General features: G+C 41.0%; 1 protein-coding gene across 1 annotated transcript; it reads right to left on the reverse strand.

Moving 5' to 3' along the window:
• Positions 1-3,976: 3,976 nt before the first annotated feature.
• Positions 3,977-20,559, reverse strand: LOC128741915 (5-aminolevulinate synthase, erythroid-specific, mitochondrial). The gene is made up of 3 exons (XM_053838036.1): positions 20,358-20,559; positions 4,721-6,376; positions 3,977-4,645 (listed from the first exon to the last, which is right to left on the reverse strand). Exons 2-3 carry the CDS (start codon positions 6,320-6,322, stop codon positions 4,520-4,522), a joined length of 1,728 nt encoding a protein of 575 aa, XP_053694011.1. The 5' UTR covers positions 6,323-6,376; positions 20,358-20,559; the 3' UTR covers positions 3,977-4,519.

Genomic DNA, 20,559 nt, shown 5'->3' on the forward strand with positions numbered 1-20,559 from the left:
GCCCCATCGCGACACTCGATAGTGTTGCCCCAGTACGGCTACACACCTAAATTAAATTACAACTAACAAAATTCAAGCTAATTCGGAGCGGAATATTCGGCATTAACGTAGGCAACGGAACTGATGGGTGCTGATTGAACAGCTTGAACACCGCTAACTCGGCATCGTAGCTCTGCAGGAAATCTGTCGCAAAGGAGAGAAGGTATGGAAGATCCGTGGCGGAAAGGCCCAGTTTTACCAGAGCGGTGGCGCTACCAACGGACTGGGAACGGGCTTTGTAGTGTTGAGCGGAATGTAGGATCGCGTGATAGATTGGAAGGCGATCAACGAGAAAATGTGTGTATTGAGAATAAAGAACCGTTTCTTCAATTATAGCATCATTAACCTGCACTGCCCGCACGGAGGTAGACCCGTCGATGAGAAAGAAGCGTTCTATGCAAGGCTGGAGGCAACGTATGACAGCTGCTCGTCCCGGGACATGAAGATCGTCATCGGGGATATGAATGTCCAGGTCGGTAGGGAAGAAATGTATAGACCGGTGGTAGGACCCCATAGCCTGCTCACCGACACAAACGATAACGGCCAACGATGTATAAACTTCGCAGCTTCCCGAGGCCTGGTGATCCGAAGCACCTTTTTCCCGCGCAAGGATATCCACAATGCCACCTAGAGATCACCTGACCAACATACAATGAACCAAATTGACCACGTTCTCATAGAGGGCCGGCTTTTTTCTAACATCACGAACGTACGCTCCCGTCGGGGTGCGGATATTGATTCTGACCATTACCTAGTAGCAGTACATGTGCGCTCAAAGCTGTCCACCGTATACCGAACACGTCAAAGCTGCCGAGAACTACGCGCTCGTACTTAATGAGGCACTGCCTTCTTCCGAGGGGTTAGGTGCTTCAAACCTCGAAGACGGTTGGGGCAGAATATGCTCGGCCATCGGTATTGGCACTAGGTATTGAGGTTCGGAGTACACAAAATGATTGGTTTGATGGGGAATGCCAACAAGCGGTGAAGGCGAAAAGCTGCTTGGAAAAATTATCTAAGTATTGCCACTAGAGAGAACCTGGCCAAATACCGACGAGCGACGACGACCAGTTGACCACGATTCTGAAGAGGAAAAAGCGCTAGAAGGAAGACAGAGATCGTGAAGAATTAGAGCAACTATTCCGAGCTAATGACACGCGCAGGTTTTATGAGAAGGTGAACCAAACTCGGAAGGGCTACACACCGAAACCTGACATGTGTAGGGACGAAGGAGGGAATCTAATTACAAACGAGCACGAGGTGGTCGGTAAATGGAAGCAGTTCTTCGATGAACACCTCAATAGCGAAGTCTCAGAAGGAAGCGGAACGGAAATTAACTCAGGAGCGCCCATGGAAGATAGTAATGTCCTAGCATCTGGTCTCCAAGAAGTCAAATGAGAAATCGGGTTGCTGAAGACCAATAAAGCTGCTGGGAAGGACCGCCTACCGGCAGAGCTTTATAAACATGGCGGAGAAACGCTAGCAAAGGTTCTACCCAGGGTTATTTCGAGGATTTGGGAGGAGGAAAAGCTACCGGAGGAATGGATGGAAGGAGTGGTTTGTCCCATCTACAAAAAGGGTGATCGGCTAGACTGCTGCAACTATCGTGGTATTACGCTGATAAACGCCGCCTACAAGGCACTCTCCCAGATCCTGTTACGCCGGTTGTCACCGATAGCACTAGGTTTCGTAGGGAATTATCAGGCATGTTTTATGGGGGCTCGCGCAACTACGGACCAACTTTTTACTAACCGACAGATCTTGCAGAAATGTCGGGAGTACAAACGTGCCCACGCATCACATCTTTATTGATTTCAAAGCAGCATACGATACAGTCGATCGAGACAAGTTATGGCAGATAATGCACGAACACGGTTTTTCGGACAAACTGACGCGACTGATCAGAGCTACATTGGATCGAGTGATGTGGGGACACTCTCAAGTCCCTTCGGGACGCGACGAATTGTCACCTCACCTAAAAAATTTAGGTGAGGTAACTGTGAGGATAGGGCTCCAAATACATGAAAGGAAGAGGCTCAAAGGAAACAAACGCGCGCCTCCCACGGACGGTAACCGTTGACGGCGACGAACTAGAAGTGGTAGAGGAGTTCGTGTATTTGGGATCGCTGGTGACCACGGACAACAACACTAGTAAGGAGATCAAGCGGCACATCGAAGCAGGAAATCGGGTCTACTTTGCCCTTCGTAAAACGCTACGATCAGCAAGTGTACGCCGCCGCACGAAGCTAACAGTGTACAAAACTCCTATTAGATCGGTAACTCTTTATGGGCTTGAAACCGTGACGCTGCTCACGGAGGACATACGCGCCCTTGCCGTGTTCGAGCGGAGAGTGCTGCGGATGATATTTGGCGGAGTACAAACTGAAAGTGGAGAGTGGCGGAGGCGTATCATGAGCTACAGGCACTGCTTGGGGAGACTCCCATCGTACATCTAGCGAAAGTTAGCAGGCTACGGTGGGCCGGACACGTCATAAGGATACCGGACGACAGTGTGACGAAAATAGTCCTCTTCAACAACCCCACCGGCACCAGGAACAGCGGAGCCCAACGTGCACGATGGCTCGAGTAGGTCGAAAGCGATTTGCGACTTCTGAGACGACTAGGAAATTGGCGACGAGTGGCCCAAGATCGAGTTGAATGGAGACGAGTTCTTGAAACAGCACGAGCCACCCCGACTCTATGCTGCTGAAGAAGAAAAAGAGCTAACTTTTTTCTGTTAGCGGATTAGCGGTTAGCGACGCTAAATTTTCGGTTTGCGGTGCCCACCACTGCTGAAAGGTATCCAACAAAATCGTATTCGACGCGCAAAAGCCACTTATCCGTACCATTTTGGTGGCGATATACGCACTGAAGAATAATTTTGAGCGATACACTTATATAGGTATTTCATTACGATAAGACCCAATTAAGTGCGAACATACAGCTATACGACTTTGTGCTGAAAATCGTATGTTTGCCAGTTAGCATTATAAACGATAGAATATCAACTTGTGTGCGCTTTATTAGGCTTAACGAATCCGAATTTGTTAAGAGATATTTACGATAATTTTCGTACATTGATATACGAGATGGTGTTGGTTGGGTTACCCGTCATGGCTTTAACCTTTTGCCAGGACAGGTTCTCGTCTACAGCGCGGATGTCGTTGGCTAAGCTGCGTTGCCGTGAGTCTTTGGTTCTGGGCTCACTGGTAAAAGAGAACAATACCAGTCGTGAGATTAAAAGGCGCATTATCAACGGAATTCGGACTTCACAAACACTTACGGTCGAACAATCTGAGCCCCCTACAAAGTGCGCATTGTACAAAACGCTAATTAGACCGGTTGTGCTCTACGGGCACGCAACGTCAACACTGCTAAAAGCACTCGGAGTTTTCGAATGGCGGGTGCTAAGAAACATTTTTGGCGGTGTGCAAGAAAACGGTATATCGAGGTGAAGAATGCACCATGAGCTCGCGCGCCTTTCCTCCGCGAACCCAGTATTCAGAAAGTGGTTAAAGCTGGACGGATACGGTGGGCAGTACAGGTTGCTAGCCGGACAACTATCCTGCAAAAATGGTTTTCGCATCGAACCCGGTAGGAACAAGACGAAGAGGGGCACAGTGAGTGAGGTGACAAGACCCCGCGCTGTCCGCGGAACTGCAGACCAGCTGTCATCGACCGAATCAAACGGAGAAATTATGCTACGCAGGTCTTATCATAAGAGGTAAGGCCAACTAAGTAAGTAAATGGCTGGGTTACAAAAAGGGGATCAACTGAGGGGTTCAAGGGACCAACGGTGGAACGTTCAAATGTGGCTTAATGTGGGAAAATGGACGGCTTACAACGAATAAAAAATTGAAAATAATTGAAGCATTAAAATAGATATGATTAGAGACGGCAGTGTTACTCTTTCGGCATAAGCAAATTTTCCAGTAAAAGATTGCAACACATATAAGTATATATTTTTTCCATAGTACCAATTTGCCTCAAATATTGTCAACAACATATCGACAAACACATTTTGTAATTCTTATACCTAGTGAACATTAAGACTGACGACAAATACATGGTAGTAGGTAGTATGTGTTATTCAATGAATACTTGGAATATTGATTTTGATCAGGTTTCTTTCGATTCTTTCTTTAGACGGAAAGTGTAACAAATAACAAAGACACAAAAGTACATCAACAAAGATAGTATCACAAGAATTGCAGGATTCCCCACTCGCGGGTAATAAAAATTAACTTTCTAAACGATAAATGTAAAACTGGATGTAACGGTTTTTGAACACCAGGTGGAGATGGGAGATTTTCGAATTTATTGTGGACACGGTACAAGCATTATGTGGCTGCGATATGCTGCTGTTGAATATCGATTTCCGGTTAGTTGAACACCATTCACCGTCATGAAACGTGGCCCCCCACATGGTAGGGTGGGGCACCAGATAGTAAGTAGATATGAGTAACTAGACGCGGTAGCTACCTTAGTTGGCAATGGCGGCAATTTGCGGGCAGTTAGGAATCTGACAGTTAATTTCAGCAGCACAACTAGGTTTGATGCGCGACTCGAAACGGTCGAACAGTAGCGGCTTACGGCAGAAAGTGCACTCCTGCAATTGGATAAAATATTAGAAAGAGTTGGGGATTAAAGTTACATTTTTTTCATTGTTCATCGTTTCACTTACCGCAGTGCACGGCGGTCCGTTCAACGGTAGTCCCAAATCCTTCCAGACTACCTTTAAATCGCGTATCAAAATGTCCATCATCTCCTTCGTATGGTGCGGTGTTGGCGCCAAGCGAAGTTTCTCTTCGCCACGCGCAACCGTCGGATAGTTGATGGCTTGAATGTAGTGGCCAAACCGTTTAATCATCGAATCGGACAACTCGGTACATTGAGCCGGGTTTCCGATTTTAACTGGAATGATATGACTGGGAGTGTGCTCCACAGGGAAGCCCTCCTGTTGTAGCTTTGTGCGAAGATAGCGTACATTATCTTGGTGCTGAGCCCGCAGCTGACGACCCACGTCCGAGGCCAAAATGTTAATGGCCTTAAGTGCACCGCACAGTACCGTAGGAGGCAACGAAGTGGTAAATATAAATCCAGCAGCATACGAGCGTACCATATCTACCAACCGCGAGGTTCCGGCGATGTAACCACCCACATTACCAAATGCTTTACCAAGTGTTCCCGAGATTATATCCATTTTATGCAAAACTCCCTCTCTCTCGCCCACTCCGGCTCCGTGCTCACCATACAATCCAACAGCATGAACTTCGTCCACGAAGGTTAAAGCTCCAAATTCATGGGCAACATCGCACAGTTCTTCCAGTGGACAGATAGCCCCCGTCATAGAGTGAACGGTTTCAAATGCAACAATTTTCGGCAGCGCTGTATCTACCTTCGAAAGTAACTCCCGTAGATGGCCGGGATCATTATGACGGAAAATATGCTTGGGCACTCCACTGTTTTTAATTCCTTGAATCATCGATGCGTGGTTTCCGGCATCCGAGAAGATATGACATCCCGGTAAAGCCTTGGCTAACGTAAATAGCGTAGAATCGTTCGCAACAAAGCATGAGGTGAACAATAGAGCTCCCTCTTTTTGATGAAGCTCAGCTAAACGTTTTTCCAGGTTCTCGTGATTCAACGAATTGCCAGAAATGTTGCGTGTACCACCAGCGCCGGCTCCATACGTTTCCAAGGCTTGGGAAACGGCTTTCTTGACCTCAGGATGACAGGACATTCCGAGATAATCGTTCGAGCACCAGACCGTAATCGGGCGCTCACCCCATGAGTATTCCAAAGCTTGCGGAAACTTACCTTCCTCTGCAAGACGGTTTACCTTCTTGAAAACGCGATACGAATGATCCTTCTTCTTACGCATGATTTGTTCATGGAAAAATTCCTCGTACGGGAACGGACGACTTGAGGGCATATCCACGCTTTCTTCCCCAAGCTCCTTGAGATGCGGAGCAGCCGAGTCCAGGAAGGGGCACTTTTTGCCTTCCTCTTTCGCTTTCGGTTGCTGCAGCGAGCTAAGGGTACGATTTTGCGGCTTAATTTCCGGCTTAGGAACCGCTAGCGGTTCCTTCAGGGCCACAGGGGTACCAACAGCGGCTGGTTCGGTGCCAGCCCCAGCGGCTCCACTAGCAATCGGCAGGTTTCCTTGCAGCGTCGAAATCGTACGCGTTACGACCGGACACTGGGAGCCGTACGCCTTCAGCAGGGCAGGACCGTAATTGCGCACATAGCTGGTGCTCAGACGTGTCAGGAATGGGCAAGGCATCTTCTTAATGCTGCTTACCGAACGGAACAAAGTTGAACTGGCAGAGTTTATTAGCTGCAAGCAGAAGAAACGTGGGAAAGGAAGGAGAATTAGTTTTCATAGTTTGGTAGTTTTGATAGAAGTATTTAAAAACTAGTTTTTTCGTTTTTGAATTATGGTCGAAAACTAAATATAATTCGCTTATTGAAGCTTTGTGAATTTTTTTTATTATTCTTTAATTTCTTTGGTTTAGATACAGCATGTTAAAGGATGCGACAATAAAGTGTCTTAACTCGTACAGCATTTTTAAAGACATTTCAAACAAAGAAAATTGAATAACGCACATGAAGGACGCATCGAAACGCTGGTTGCGGAAAAAATGTTCAGTGGTGCGTGTGTTTAATAGCAAGCTGTACATATTGATTTGTTTTTAAAATAATCAAAACCTTGATTGTGAAGGATGCCAAAGTTGAGATAGTCTGTTGAAAAAACTGCTGCATAGTTTAACGAAATCGAATTGACTCCTGTTCAAAAATGGATTGTATTATTTCCGTTTGCTTTTCATAAACAATGCTTCATGAAATCTGAATAACAAGATGTTTGTTGCTTAGGACAACGTTCATTGAATTACAAATTGCACTACTTCGAATTTTCAAATAGATAGCGATGTGAAAACCGTGTGTCAAGCAAGAATCTTTGCTGTGCTATGATGTACTGAATCAATTTAGATAAATATTTGTGTCCTAAATTTGCGTTTTTACATTCACGTTCTAGAACACGTCTAAGTGAAATTCAAATTATTTCTTTTAGAATAAGATTCTCCTCTTTTGAACGACCAGAAAATTAAATAACCATTAAAGATGTCCCTGAAAGAAACTGCGCTCTTTATATTTTCTGTTAATTATAACGCTTATAAGCACTAGCGTACCCAGGATGTGGCTCAGTAAGGCACATGCCCCATCTTACCTATAAAATTTAATGTAAAACAAATTGATTTCTGTAGCCCAGAAAGCCGCTGTCTTCAATGTGATTGGCCACAATTTTTGCGATAACGGAATTGTGTAAAAATAGTTCCAGGCTCAAGTTCTGGAAATTAAATTTCATGTTCAGTTTCAAGCCTAATATAAGCTCCACTCCAAAATTAATTTTAATTTCATGCCCAATTTCAACACCGATTTCAAGTGTAATTTAAATTCAATTTATATTCAATTTCAAACGCCCAGTTAGCGTCGAGGTACGATGCTGGTCTAACGGGTCAGTCATCGTATGTTCGAATCATGGCTGGGCAGTGCTGCTAGAGTCAGTAGGATCATTGCACTAACCCCGTAATTGTCCTGTCCTCAAATAATCGGCTGTGAAGTCTGTCGATAAAGAAGGGTTAAGTCTCCGAACGTTCATAACCCAAGGCTTTTTAAAATTCAATTTCAATTCCAACTTTAAGTTCAGTTTTAAGTCTAACTTTATGTGCATTGCCAAGTCTAATTTCAACTCCAACTTCAACTTTAGTTTTAAGTCCATCTAAAAGTCTCACTTCAAGTCCGACTTTATTTTTGTGCGAGTTGATGAGCTGCAGCGTATTGCTAATTGGGTCTCGGCCCGACTCGCGAGTTAACCAAGTAAAATGAGCCGGCCGAACTAACCTATGTCGGTCGATTGAACGCCGTTCCTCGGACTAAGAGGACTTAATTTGCCCGAATTAAGCTCGAGAACAATGTCGGTGAATCGTCTTGTCATAGTCATCGTATTCAGTCGTCTCCTCTTTTGTCCGCTTCTGACTTCTGGCCCTTGCTTTCTTAATTTTTCATATGAGCAGTACTACTTTAAAACCTTTTTTACAACGCATCACACATTTCCCATAGCATGATGATTCTGTTTACTCTTGTCCTATATTTAAAAAAACCCGCCGTAATTCGTAATATGTTAACAGACCGAAAAAATCGTTTTCGGATTCAAAAAAAAAAAAAAAAAGATACAAAAATCGTTACAAAATAGACCGTGTTGATTCAAAGTCGTCGAAAAACCGCTCAAATTCAAAAATGGCTGAAAAACCGCGTCAATTCGATGATGTAAAAAAACCGCTTTAATTCAAAAAGCATCATAAAAACCCGTGTTAACTCAAAAATTGTAAGAAAAAACCGCGATAATTTAAATATCGCAAAAAAGTTTAAAATGAGACTTGAGATGTAAGCACCGGTTGTATGAAACTAACCTAGATTCGAAAATTTTCTTGTAAAGCCAGTAATTACGAAAAGGAAGATCACAATTTTTTTATAAATTTAATATTAATAGTAATGGATTATGCATGCATCCGCGCTCTATTTTCATATCGAGTAGAATTTGTTTCACATTCTTTTTTTACCTCCTTCACTGATACTGAATTAGCACCAGAAACCTGAGACGTGACGTGACAACTGGCTTCTTCGTCTTCTTTTCAGTAAACTTTCGACACTTTTTACACGTTGCCTAGAAGTTTTACCAAAAGTTATGAATTTGTTGTTTTTGACAACAGCAATGCAGAGTGCCCTTTTTATGTTTTTTCACTCGCAGATACGTATTTCGCCTACGACTTGCAGGCTTCATCAGTGTCTGTTTTCGAACTACTAAGACGCTCCAAAAAACTTCAGTCAAAAACAATGGGTTGGTATAATTGTTCAATGAGATCGTTGAACCAACGCTCTCGTCGTGTTAAACGTTCCTCATTAGTTTCGTGGTTAAAAAAATGGAATCGAAGCGCAGGCCATAGGAATATACGGTAGTAAGTCATTCAGTGTGTTCGAGTGACCAAGTCTTTATAGCAGAAAATATTTATTTACGCTTTAAGCTGCAAATTATACAACTATTAATCAGCTACTCATAGAGAAAAACACGTGACTTACAATCTTGGTGTTCGATGCTAATTGTATGGTTAGGAATCAATCTCGATACAGCCCAGCCGTACTATTTTAAACTATATTTTATAAGAAATTTTAGCATAAGTATCTTCATTTACGCTTTTAGTAAGATTTTAGATTTTAACTTACATCGTTTCCTGTTAAGATATTTTTAAACAGATCACTTTAACAGGCCTCTTTATGCACGTGTCTCGGCCGCTTCTAATACAAACTGTTAATATAACTAAATACAATCATTATCATAGTTTTATGCAAATATCGGCTAGGATATCACAATTACCTAAATTTTACAACTTGTCTATCACCAATTTAAGAAATTTAATCAAAGGTAATGAAATTATAAAGATAAAAAATGCGGTCTCTTTGTATATCGATGCTACGCACAACTATCACTTTTGCCGGTCTGATAAAGAATAGGCCGATATCACTACTCGACAGCATACGGGATCGCCGCGTGCTTACGGTCCACTGATGTAGTAACGATTGGGTAGGGATGCTGCGATTGCTCGTCGTAACACAGTGAAATCCCTGAACCAGCTCATGAGAAATTCAATACCGTGTTCACAAGAATGAAATAACGAGCATTCTTATATGAAAGTATATTGTCTAAAAATTCGCTCTAGTGTGTCTAGGTCGAGTAAACGGCATCTCTCTGCGTATCGGGGCAAGTCATCAGGATTTCGCTAAGGGAGCTGTCGCAGTGCTAGTCGGACAAACCTCCGTTGCACACGTTCAATGCGCAGGTTCCAAGTTAGCTGCTTTGGAAACCAGACTAGGCTGCAATTTTCTAATAGCGGATGAACAAGGGCGCAATACAACGATTTAAGACAGTGGGCATCCTTAAAGTTCCGACCAATCTTGAAGATGAATACGAGCTGACGTGATGCCTTGGATTGGAGATAATTGATTCACGATGTACATTGAACGTCATTTTTGTGTCCAGCCGGACTCCAAGGTCGCTAACTCGGTCCACTCTGCGTAACTCAAAACCATCAACGGTGTAACCAAAGAGGATCGGGGTTTTAATGCGGTGAAAGCTCATAGCTTCACATTTGGCAACGCTTATAATTAGTCAATTTTGTTTGCACCAGCTCGTCAACAAATCAAGCAAACCCTGCAGTCGGCGGCAGTCGTCTATATTTCCTAAATAGCATCAATACCAAATAGCTTCAGGTCATCAGCGTACACTAATCTACAGGCAGTACCCAAAAGCAGCGCAATATCGTTGAAGAACAACAAGAAAAGCAATGGTCCCAAATTACTGCCCTGAGGAACTCCAGACTTATTAGTAAACACAGATGAAACACTGGATCCAAGTTTTATACGAAGCACTCTGCCACTGAGGTATGAGTTCAACCATTTAACCATTTGTTGAGAAACACCGAGACGAGATAGATTCCGCAAGAGTATTGTATGGTGAATTCTATCGAAAGCAGCTTTCAAGTCTGTATAGATGACATCAACTTGTTTCTTGTTTTCCATTTCCGAAATACACATCGATGTAAACTCTAGCAGGTTAGTGCATACAGACCTACCGGTCACAAAACCATGCTGAGCCGTTGAAATGTAATTCCTAGTGCAGGACCGCATCACGCTACTCACTATGATTTCAAATAGTTTTGATGATGCAGAGAGACTGGTGATCCCACGGTAATTCCTCACATTGTGACGATCGCCAGATTTGAATACCGGGAACATAAACGACTGTTTCCAAATGTCGGGAAATTTTCCTTATTCAAAAGATTTATTAAAAATGGAACATAACGGATTGGCCAACACTGCAATGCAACGACTCAAAACTACGGCTGGATACCATCAGGCCTCGCAGAAAAGGAGCGCTTTAGTTTTTTGGCGGCAGTTATCACCATGCCAGTAGTAATGGTAAACAAACTCAAGTCCACCAAATGGCCGGAACAGATGCAGCAGCAATTCCAGCAATACTATCGGAAGCAGTTTCAGGCGAAGAATTTCGCAAACATCTCGCAGGAGTCAGAGATTGAGTTCGACTCAACGTCGTCGTAATACACGTTGGAAGGGATAAAGGAACATTTCCTTTTGGAGTTGACAAAGTCCCAGAATTTTTTCGGGTGCTTCCGAAAATCGGATTGCACACGCAGTACATACAATGTGTACAAAGGAGCATTCAGACGGCGGTATTTATCACTTGCAAGCTTAAAATTGCGTCGAGTCAAGGTTGTTCTCCAACGGCGAAGGGCACGCTGAACTCTATTGGCAACATGCGACTGCCGTACCATTGTTTCATGACACGGCTGTTTTCGATTCTCTTTCACCGCTACTGTAATCTGCAGTGGCTGCCGAGAACAAAATCGAAAGTTTCTCATTTAAAGAACACAACAAGCAAAGTGTGACTATGAGAAAAGTATTTCTCTTTGAAAAGTGGAATAGTTTTTGGTGCGAAGAATAATAACCTGGATGAAACTGGGAAAAATTCGGTATGAGGTCAAAAATCTTGGGTTGTGCAATGACAGGTGGAGCTCTAACCCACACTCTTTCGGTTGAGAGCCGAGTAAAACAGAGTAAAACAGGACAAGTAAAATAGAAAAAAATCTCTTTGAGTTTTGATAATTTCTCTTTGTGTGGACGGATTTCACTACTGTTTCACCACTTTTGCCCATTGTAATGAAGGTAAAAGTTGCACTTTGTGCACAATGAGTGAGAAAATAACAAGCCTGATTTCGGCTTTAGTGGTTCGCCGGTAAACGGATTAAGCTCTTATTTAACATGCAGAGCGCAGTATGTGAAATGTCGTGAAGCTGTTCTTACCAGGAAAGGTATTTAAAAAATGTTTTATTCTGCAACAAGAACTAGTTAACTTGGGTAGATTATGTGCTGATTGTGGTTTGGCAGTAAAACTTCGGGAATGTTCTGTCTTGACGTTTTTTGGAGATCAGCACCAATTGTATTCAAGCTGCGAAGAAACAGATATCCCACGAGTGACAGTGATACGGGACTTAAGAGTTATGTTCGATTAAAAGTACTCATTCTACTACCATATCAATAATTTTGTTGAAGAATACTTGCAGATGTTTTCACTAATGCGTCGATTTGGCCGCGAACTTATAGATCTGCAAGCTCTGCTCACAATGTTTACTGGTTTAGTTCGATTCAAACTGGTCTATGCGGACTGGACTGGACTGTAATTTCAAATTTAATTGCAAGTCAAATTTCAACTTTAATTTTAAATCCAATTCCAAGTTGAATTCAATTCCAATTTCAAATAAGAACTCTGTTTTAAGTTTAAATTCTGTTTTAAATCCAATTTCATATCTAATTCCAAGTAAAATTTCCTGTCCAAATTTCTCTTAATTTAAAGCGAATTTCAAATCCAATTTTAAGTCCAATTTCTAGTTAAGTTTGAAGTAGAGTTCTGAGCCCAAGTTAGCCCACATTCAAGTTTAATTTAATGTCTTGTGTCAAGTCTGATTTCAAGTTCAATTTCAACTTTGATTTTAAAACCAATCGCACCCGAAATTCCACAGTTTTCAATCCAATAAATTCGTCATCCTACGATTATGGTTTTTATGCCAAAAATTCTTCAGAAAGATCGGGAGTTCCAAAGTTAAGTTTATGTCTGAGCTTGATAGTGCTTAAAGCGCTTGAGGCTAAAGAGAACCTTTCGCTATTTTTTTCAACTCGAAGTGGCATTCAAATTAGTGAGAGGTACAAGAGGGCACAGCAAATATATATGTACATATATCACATTTGATCCGATCGCATATAAAATCAGTTTGTCGTTTTGCATTGATTGCATTGGTGTGACCAGACCGCGATCAAATCAAATTATTCTGCATGGCTAATAGTAGCTCAGTTTACGACCGTTGAACGATTAGGTAAACGGCAAACATGCCACTGCGGGCTAAGTTGCAATAAGCCCCGTCTTTCCCAGCAATCACTTATCTTCTATTTCATAAACTCGCAATGAAATTTTTTTTCGCACCTTATTCATTACGTCAATGTCTGTGCTCAACGAAAACTACTGGAAACGCGTCGATTGATTTGTAGCACTTTCCGAACGAATAAAGTAAATAAATTTTCACTGGCGAGAATCCTGTCGAGGACACATTTCTTGATACACTGACTGGTCGATTGGTGATGGCTAGAATCACTTCCCAACAATTGCACGTTTCGCACCGCAGCACAGTAAGACACGATCGAGACTACTGAACCGACTGATCGTTACCACCAACTAGCACCTGGTTGAAGGATGACTATTCAGACCGAGCTGGTCAAAGGTCTTATTTAAGATTTGCCATAGCCAGCGGATAAACTAGTTCAACTGAATTGTATCACACGCTAACCACCACTTCACCGAGCAGTTAGTTACTCAACGTTTGGCAATAGTAGTGAATGGGTGGTACTGGGCATAATATTCGTGCACCATAAAACCCTGAACCGAGGTAACTCGAATATTGACACTTTCAGCGTAATCGATTGGTTTATAGGTAGGTATATGATGGTAGTGCGATCTGGAGACACCGGAGACACACGTGCACTTCTACGATATTATTGCAAAAAATGTACTTTCCATGGAACGTAACGGTTAGTAGTAGATATTTTACTGAGGATTTTTTTCCCGATGAATTGCACGTGTTCGAAGCGCGCCAAGTAATGTTTCAACTGTAGTTGTCTGTTAGTCGGAAAAGACGTTTGATCGCGTGTTTCCACAAACAAAGATAAATAAGGAAGGTTAATTAGTTTCATTTACTACCAGACCAGTGACGATAGAAGTTAACGTGAAGTCTTTTTTGTTCGCTTCTAGTGATAAAGGCGGATAAAGAAGGTGTACCGTGGATGAGTTCGTGTCTAACCAGTCAAATGTGATGGTCTACTCATTACTCTATCATTTACAGCCTCTGCGTGTTAGAATCTATTTATGAAAAACCAATATTCATAGTAAGGGATAATACACACAATCGGTTAGAAGAGAAAGAACGAATGCTTAATTACAGTTTTTCGTAGAGCCTAATGAATTGGTTGTGTCTGAAGATGACACACACTAAAACGCAATCAAGCACCTAACGTCTATTCAGAACCACATAACCAACGTCACCTTTAATTAAAAATTGTCAAGTGACGTGAAACAATGAATTTCCAAATTCAATTCAAGAGACTTCATTTCATTCCGAAATTGGCAGTCATTCAGCTAGCAGCTATAATAAAACGCAGTAAAGTTGAATGATGGTTATGGACTGAAGCTTTAAGAGCGTCTTAGTGGAATACGAAGACTAAATTTAAATAAAACCTTTTTCACGATTGAATTCCACTATTAATTTTAATAACGACAGACACGTATTTCGCCTATGGCTTGCACGCTTCATCAGTTCAGTAGCTCGAAAACAGACACTGATGAAGCCTGCAAGTCGTAGGCGAAATACGTATCTGTTGTGAATAAAGTTCATAGTGGAACTCAATCGTGAAAAAAGTTTTCTTTAATTTCAATAATATTTTTTATTATCATTCGTTTATTAATCCATATGATTTTTATATGTATCGTGTACAAGATGCTCAGTTGTAAGTTTAGGCGGGTGATATATGGGAAGCAACCAATTCTACAACTCTTAAAAATGGTCTCAAATTTGCAAATGTTAACCGATTTGGCTGAAATTTTGACCAAAGTCTTAGGATTGAATAGAAAACAAGTGATGTTGTGCTTAGGAATGTGGGTAATTTTTTAGGTCACTTTAAGGACCCCTAAAGTGAGAAATTTTTTAATTTTTTAGTTAAATTGCATATTTAATTGAAAAAATCTCGTCTAACTTTTGTAGAACCATAGTGAATGTATATATATCCTAAAAGCTTATCCTCTAAACTTTCCAAGAATGGATAAAAGACCTAAAATTGCTGTGGAAATTGAGTTATTCATGATAGTATGTGTACACCTAGCCAAAAAACGTTTTTTTGGAATAACTTGAAATTTTGGGGGTGTTATGATGATGTCATGTGTTTTTATGATGTACTAGGTGTGACTAACAACGTACACTAGGTCACTTGCAAAGTAATAGTATATAGTGGTATGCGCTATAAACGATTGGTGGAAGTTAACAGAAAGAAAATTATTTGGAAAAATTATCTGAGCATTGCCACCAGGTAGAACTTGGCCAAATACCGACGAGCAAGACCACGATCCTGAGGAGTAAAAAGTGCCAAAAAGGAGGACAGAGCTCGTGAAAAATTAAAACAATTGTTTCGAGCTAATGACATGCGCAAGTTTCAAGAGAAGGTGAATGAATCTGCACATGGACGCTAATCGAAAGTTAAACTAGTAGTGCCCATAGAAGATAGTAATGTCCCAGCATCTGATCTCCAAGAAGTCAAACGAGAAATCGGGTTGCTGAAGACCAACAAAGCCGCTGGTAAGGACTGCCCACCGGTAGAGGCTTATTAACATGGTCGACGCTGGCTGGCAACGCTGGCAACGGCTCTAGACTGGGTAATTCCCACGATTTGAGAGAAGAAGCTACCAGAGGAATGGGTGGAAGGAGTGGTTTGTCCCATCAACAAAGAGGGTGATCGACTCGACTGTTGCAACTATCGCGGTATGACGCTGGTAAACGCCGCCTACAAGGTACTTGCTCAGATCCTGTTACGGCGGCTGTCACCGATAGAACAATAGGAAATTATCAGGTGAGCTTCATTTTCAAATTTTCACTATCCGACAGGTCTTGCAGAAATATCGGGAGTACAACGTGCCCACACATATTTCCGTGGATTTCAAAGCTGCATACGAGCTGGTCGAGACCAGCTATGGCAGATAATACACGAATGCGATTCTGTTCAATATCGCTCTTGAGGGGGTCATCCGACGAGCGGCCATCAAAACGAGAGGTACGATTTTCACCAAGGGTCCAACTCTTAGGCTTTGCTGATGACTTTGATATCACCAGGACCTTTGCGACGGAGGAGACAACCTACGCCAGACTGAAAGCGGAGTCTAGGAGGATTGAACCAAAAAGCGTCGAAACCAAATACGTGGAAGGAAGTCTCAAAGGAAATAAACGCGCGCTTACCACGGACTGTTGACCGTTGACGGCGACGAACAACAAGTGCTAGATAATTTTGTGTATTTAGCATCGCTGGTGACCGCGGACAGCACTAGTTAGAAGATCCAGCGGCGCATTCAAGCGCGAAATTGGACCTGCTTTGCCGTTCGAAAAACACTACGATCAAGAAGCATACGCCGCCGTACAAGCCTGAGAATGTACAAAACCCTTATCAGACCGGTAGTTCTTTATGAACTTGAAGAAGCTCTAACGTGGCTCGCGGAGAAAATACGCGCCATTACCGTACAAACGGCGGAGTACAAACTGAAAGCGGCGAGTGGCGGAGGCGTATGAATCAAGAGCTACAGGCACTGTTTGAACCATGTTACTTAAAGAGACTCCCATCGTACACCTGGCGAAAGTCGGTAGGCTGCGGTGGGCTGGACAGCAGTGCGACGAAAACAGTTTTCTTCAACAACCATACTGGCACCAGGAACAGAGGGACGCAACGTGCAAGATGGCTTGATCAGGTCAAAAGTGATTTGCGACTTCTGAGACGACTGGCCACGTAGCAAGGATGGCGGATGAGAGACCAGCGGAAACACAATGTTCAGCAGAGAGCCCGGTAGAGACCGCGTACCCATTGGATGAGCGCTGTTGGTGAAGATGGTAGAATAGCGAGTGCTAGGGACGAGAGAAGACTGCCAGCCCAAGACCGCGAAGCGTGGAGACGATTCCTTAAATTCACTCCAGATTCTATAAGCGGATGAGTGCCGAAAAAGTAAAGTACCTAAGTAAACATTGAACTTATGCCATTATTCCAATAGGTATAAATATATTGATTTCTAGTGCCTAACGTAATATTCTTTGGTTCATAAACATAGGAATAAGCAAGACACCATTACACCATTTCTTCTTTTCTTGTAATTAATCTACGTTTTGAACTATTAAATAAACACGGTTGAATGCTGATTAGTCTGCAGGGGTCATTGGGATTGCACATCGAACAGCTAGAATTGCAAGGAATAAAAATAAATTGCTGCTTGGGGTAGCTTTGGCTAGTAACGTAATACAAAAATCAAACTAAAGCGCAATTATTTTCTTTTTCAACTTGTTAATTTTTATTATCAGACTGATATATGAGTCACGCCAGACTGGAAATTGCCGCATCCAAAGATTTTGATTTTTGTATATTTTTGATGCTCATTAGCTTTTATTCGCAGTTCTACTGTTTTTTTGAATTTTTAGAAAAAAAAACAAAACAAACATAACTATTCTGACTTGGTTAACAATGGTGGAAATACTTGGAAAATCTTTCTTCGGGCAACTGCATAGTGCACAGAATCAAGGACCTTAATAAATTCTAAAAGTTTGCATTAGTTATAGGCAATTCTTCTTTGTCTAAAAAACGTTTGAGAAAAATTACTAACCTATGTCACTTGCTGATGTCCATTCGTTTGTATGTTGTGTCTGAGTTTTGTTCAGATGTTCTTATATTGTGTATTTTTGATAAATTTTTCCAATGGTTAGTGACACTAAATGTACCTATTATATTCTCAAATTGTTAATTATATATTCAATCAAAGTATTCGTGCAAAATATGTTGTATACATATTTGCAATGTTTGGAGGTCGAAATACTCTCAATTATGGAGCATAATTTTGGCTGATGAAATAAAATGAACCCTCTACTAATTTAAACGACAGAAGGTACTTACGTAGAACTACACACGCACTAATTTTTGTTTAACGAATGTTGAACTTGTTTATGCTGGCAAACTAGCTAAAAGCTCACTGCTGCATTACTGTTCAGTCGAAACTGAATTGATATTGTGCTTCATATAGTTCTCACCGGAGATATTTTATGACTGTTGCTGTCGCTGTCGCCATGATTCGGCACATATATAAAATGGTAGCTCAGTAAGCACTCAACGCTATCTAAGGTAGACATCGCAATGTTTAACCGTTGTCGGAATCAACAATATTTTACTTTGAGATCGCCAATCAGCAAATTTCCTATAAAATTGTCATTTTTAGAATTGAAATAACAAAATAATCAAAAATGCCATTCAGCAACGTGGTCACAGCAAGTTCAAACTTAAAAGCATTTTTAACAGCCTTATTTGCTTTACTTTTAAAAGATTGACTTTTTTAGTCTTCCAATGTAAAAAGTAAAAAAGGTGGCGAACTAGAGAAACGTTAAATATAGAAAAAGTTTTCCCGATGTTCTAAAATTCACTAAAAATAAATTTAAGCAAATTTTAGAAATACATTTTTTACATTTTCTGTAGGGGTTGATTCAAAATAGTTAGTTTTTTTTTTATTTACGATCGAGCACTTTCTTACGAATGATCAGACAGTATAAATTCTAAAGGTCAATAACACCACATGATACCCTATTTGTTTTTCGGATCGTGTCGGATAAAATGCTGAGTCATTAGACTTTTTTTTCTGTTAAGTCATATTTACTTTTCATATAGAAAGCCATTGACGAGATGTATAGGTATTTTATCAAGAGACCGGTTACAACAGAACAGGTTATTTGCTACTTACTGGAAGGAAAAACATAGCCATGCCGCCAGCATTATACATAAAAGACAGCGACCTATTGAAAGTCATCCACTAGTAGTCACGAAACCATAAATGGTTCAGTCAATGAGTAGCACGTATGTACGATTTGCTGATTACATTTGACCACAACCATCCCGTTTCCGAATTTACTTATCAAAGCACGTTGACGCCTCACTTATCAATATTCAACGGAGCGCTTTTTTTGCTGTCGCATATGGCTATCGCAACCAACACTTATCTTTCTGTTGGTATATTTCAGTTGCTAACATGTATTTGAATTCTCATAGTTGTTTTTATTAAATTTTCGCTGTCTCACGTTGATTGCGAAAAAAATTCGATTGTAGTGAGTAGTATGCATTGCCATAGTAAGGTTATTTTCAACAGCAGGGGAAATAACCACTGATTTGTCTAGTTAAAGCTCCGGAGAAACCGGAACATTCGTTTGATCAGAAGAGCCTGAAATTAGGCAAACAATACATCGTAAGCATTTTATTGTATGATGCATAAAGTTGCCAATCTCGCCTGAAATTTGGTTTAAAGGTTTTCAACACACAACAAATAAACAAATTTTATATTATTATGTAAATTCACAATTTATGTGTGCACTTTATAGGGCTGCCAACTTTAATCAGGAATTTCTACATAAACCACACTTCGTTTTTCTCTGAAACAGTCTAAATTTTCCAGAGATGATATTATGCAACATTCTATTTTAAGGTAATATTTTTTAAACTAATAAATTTGAGACTTAAATATATCCTACGAGTTGTGAAAAGATTAAATCAATTATATACGGCAGCATTTTACTTATTATCAAAAAACCAAACAAAACTAAACTTGGTGATTTCCCTTTCCCCATCCTATTGACCAACATTAAAAACCCGAATTCGTGATTATCTATGGGGTATTTACGAACGATTCAGTGTCCATGAGAAACATCACTCAAATACCTACCAGTCTGTCGTTAGGCCAAATAACCGGATAAAAGCGGTTTGTTCTCTGTTGGTTGGCCAACGAAAACGTAGGTAGACATACGACGACGAAACGATTGTCGATCGCGTTGATAGACGGAGACGGAACGGAAAGTTGCTAAGCCGATAAAAGCACACACACACAAACACACTCACCGATATTTTATTGAGCAATAATTGGACACGATGATCGCCCTTCACTTAAGTATCGCAAAATTTGATTGTAAAAATCAAGGCTAACTATTGGTAGAAGCTTTTATATGCATAAAGTATATTGGGTTTTGTGGCAGCAGTTATTTTTCCAAGATAAGGATTAATGCTTTTAAAACCATCTTTGGATAACAAAATAATTGTTATTATGCAATCTCCCACCTAGAAGGTTTACACCTAGCTAACACGATTGCTAGAAAAGTGTTTAGATAAAGCATTCAATTCAATTTATATCAATGGTATTAAACGCATTAATCATAACGCTAAATTTCTTCCAAATTAACTATTAGATAAAATTTTATCGTTTTACGGTTTTTATGAGTATAGTTGCATAACGATTAACACGTTTCTATCCCAATATTTAAACAGAAGTTCGAGTACTTGTGGTTTATTTCTCTATTAAAAACACCTACCTTTTCAGCTGAGGATGCTTTCCAGCAGATGTGGTTTCACTTTTTATCACTGGAAAATCGCGAAAATAGCAAAATCCTCTACGCTAGTAACTATGTCCACTCGACGACACGGATAGACTACAGATACTGTATGGAATACTCGCTCTGTGGTGAATGTTTCTGAAATTTATGTGTTTTTTTTTGAGTGAGAAGAATAGTGAGA

This window comes from Sabethes cyaneus, chromosome 3, assembly GCF_943734655.1.
Source record: "Sabethes cyaneus chromosome 3, idSabCyanKW18_F2, whole genome shotgun sequence".
In the NCBI taxonomy this organism is placed as follows: Eukaryota; Metazoa; Arthropoda; class Insecta; order Diptera; family Culicidae; genus Sabethes; species Sabethes cyaneus.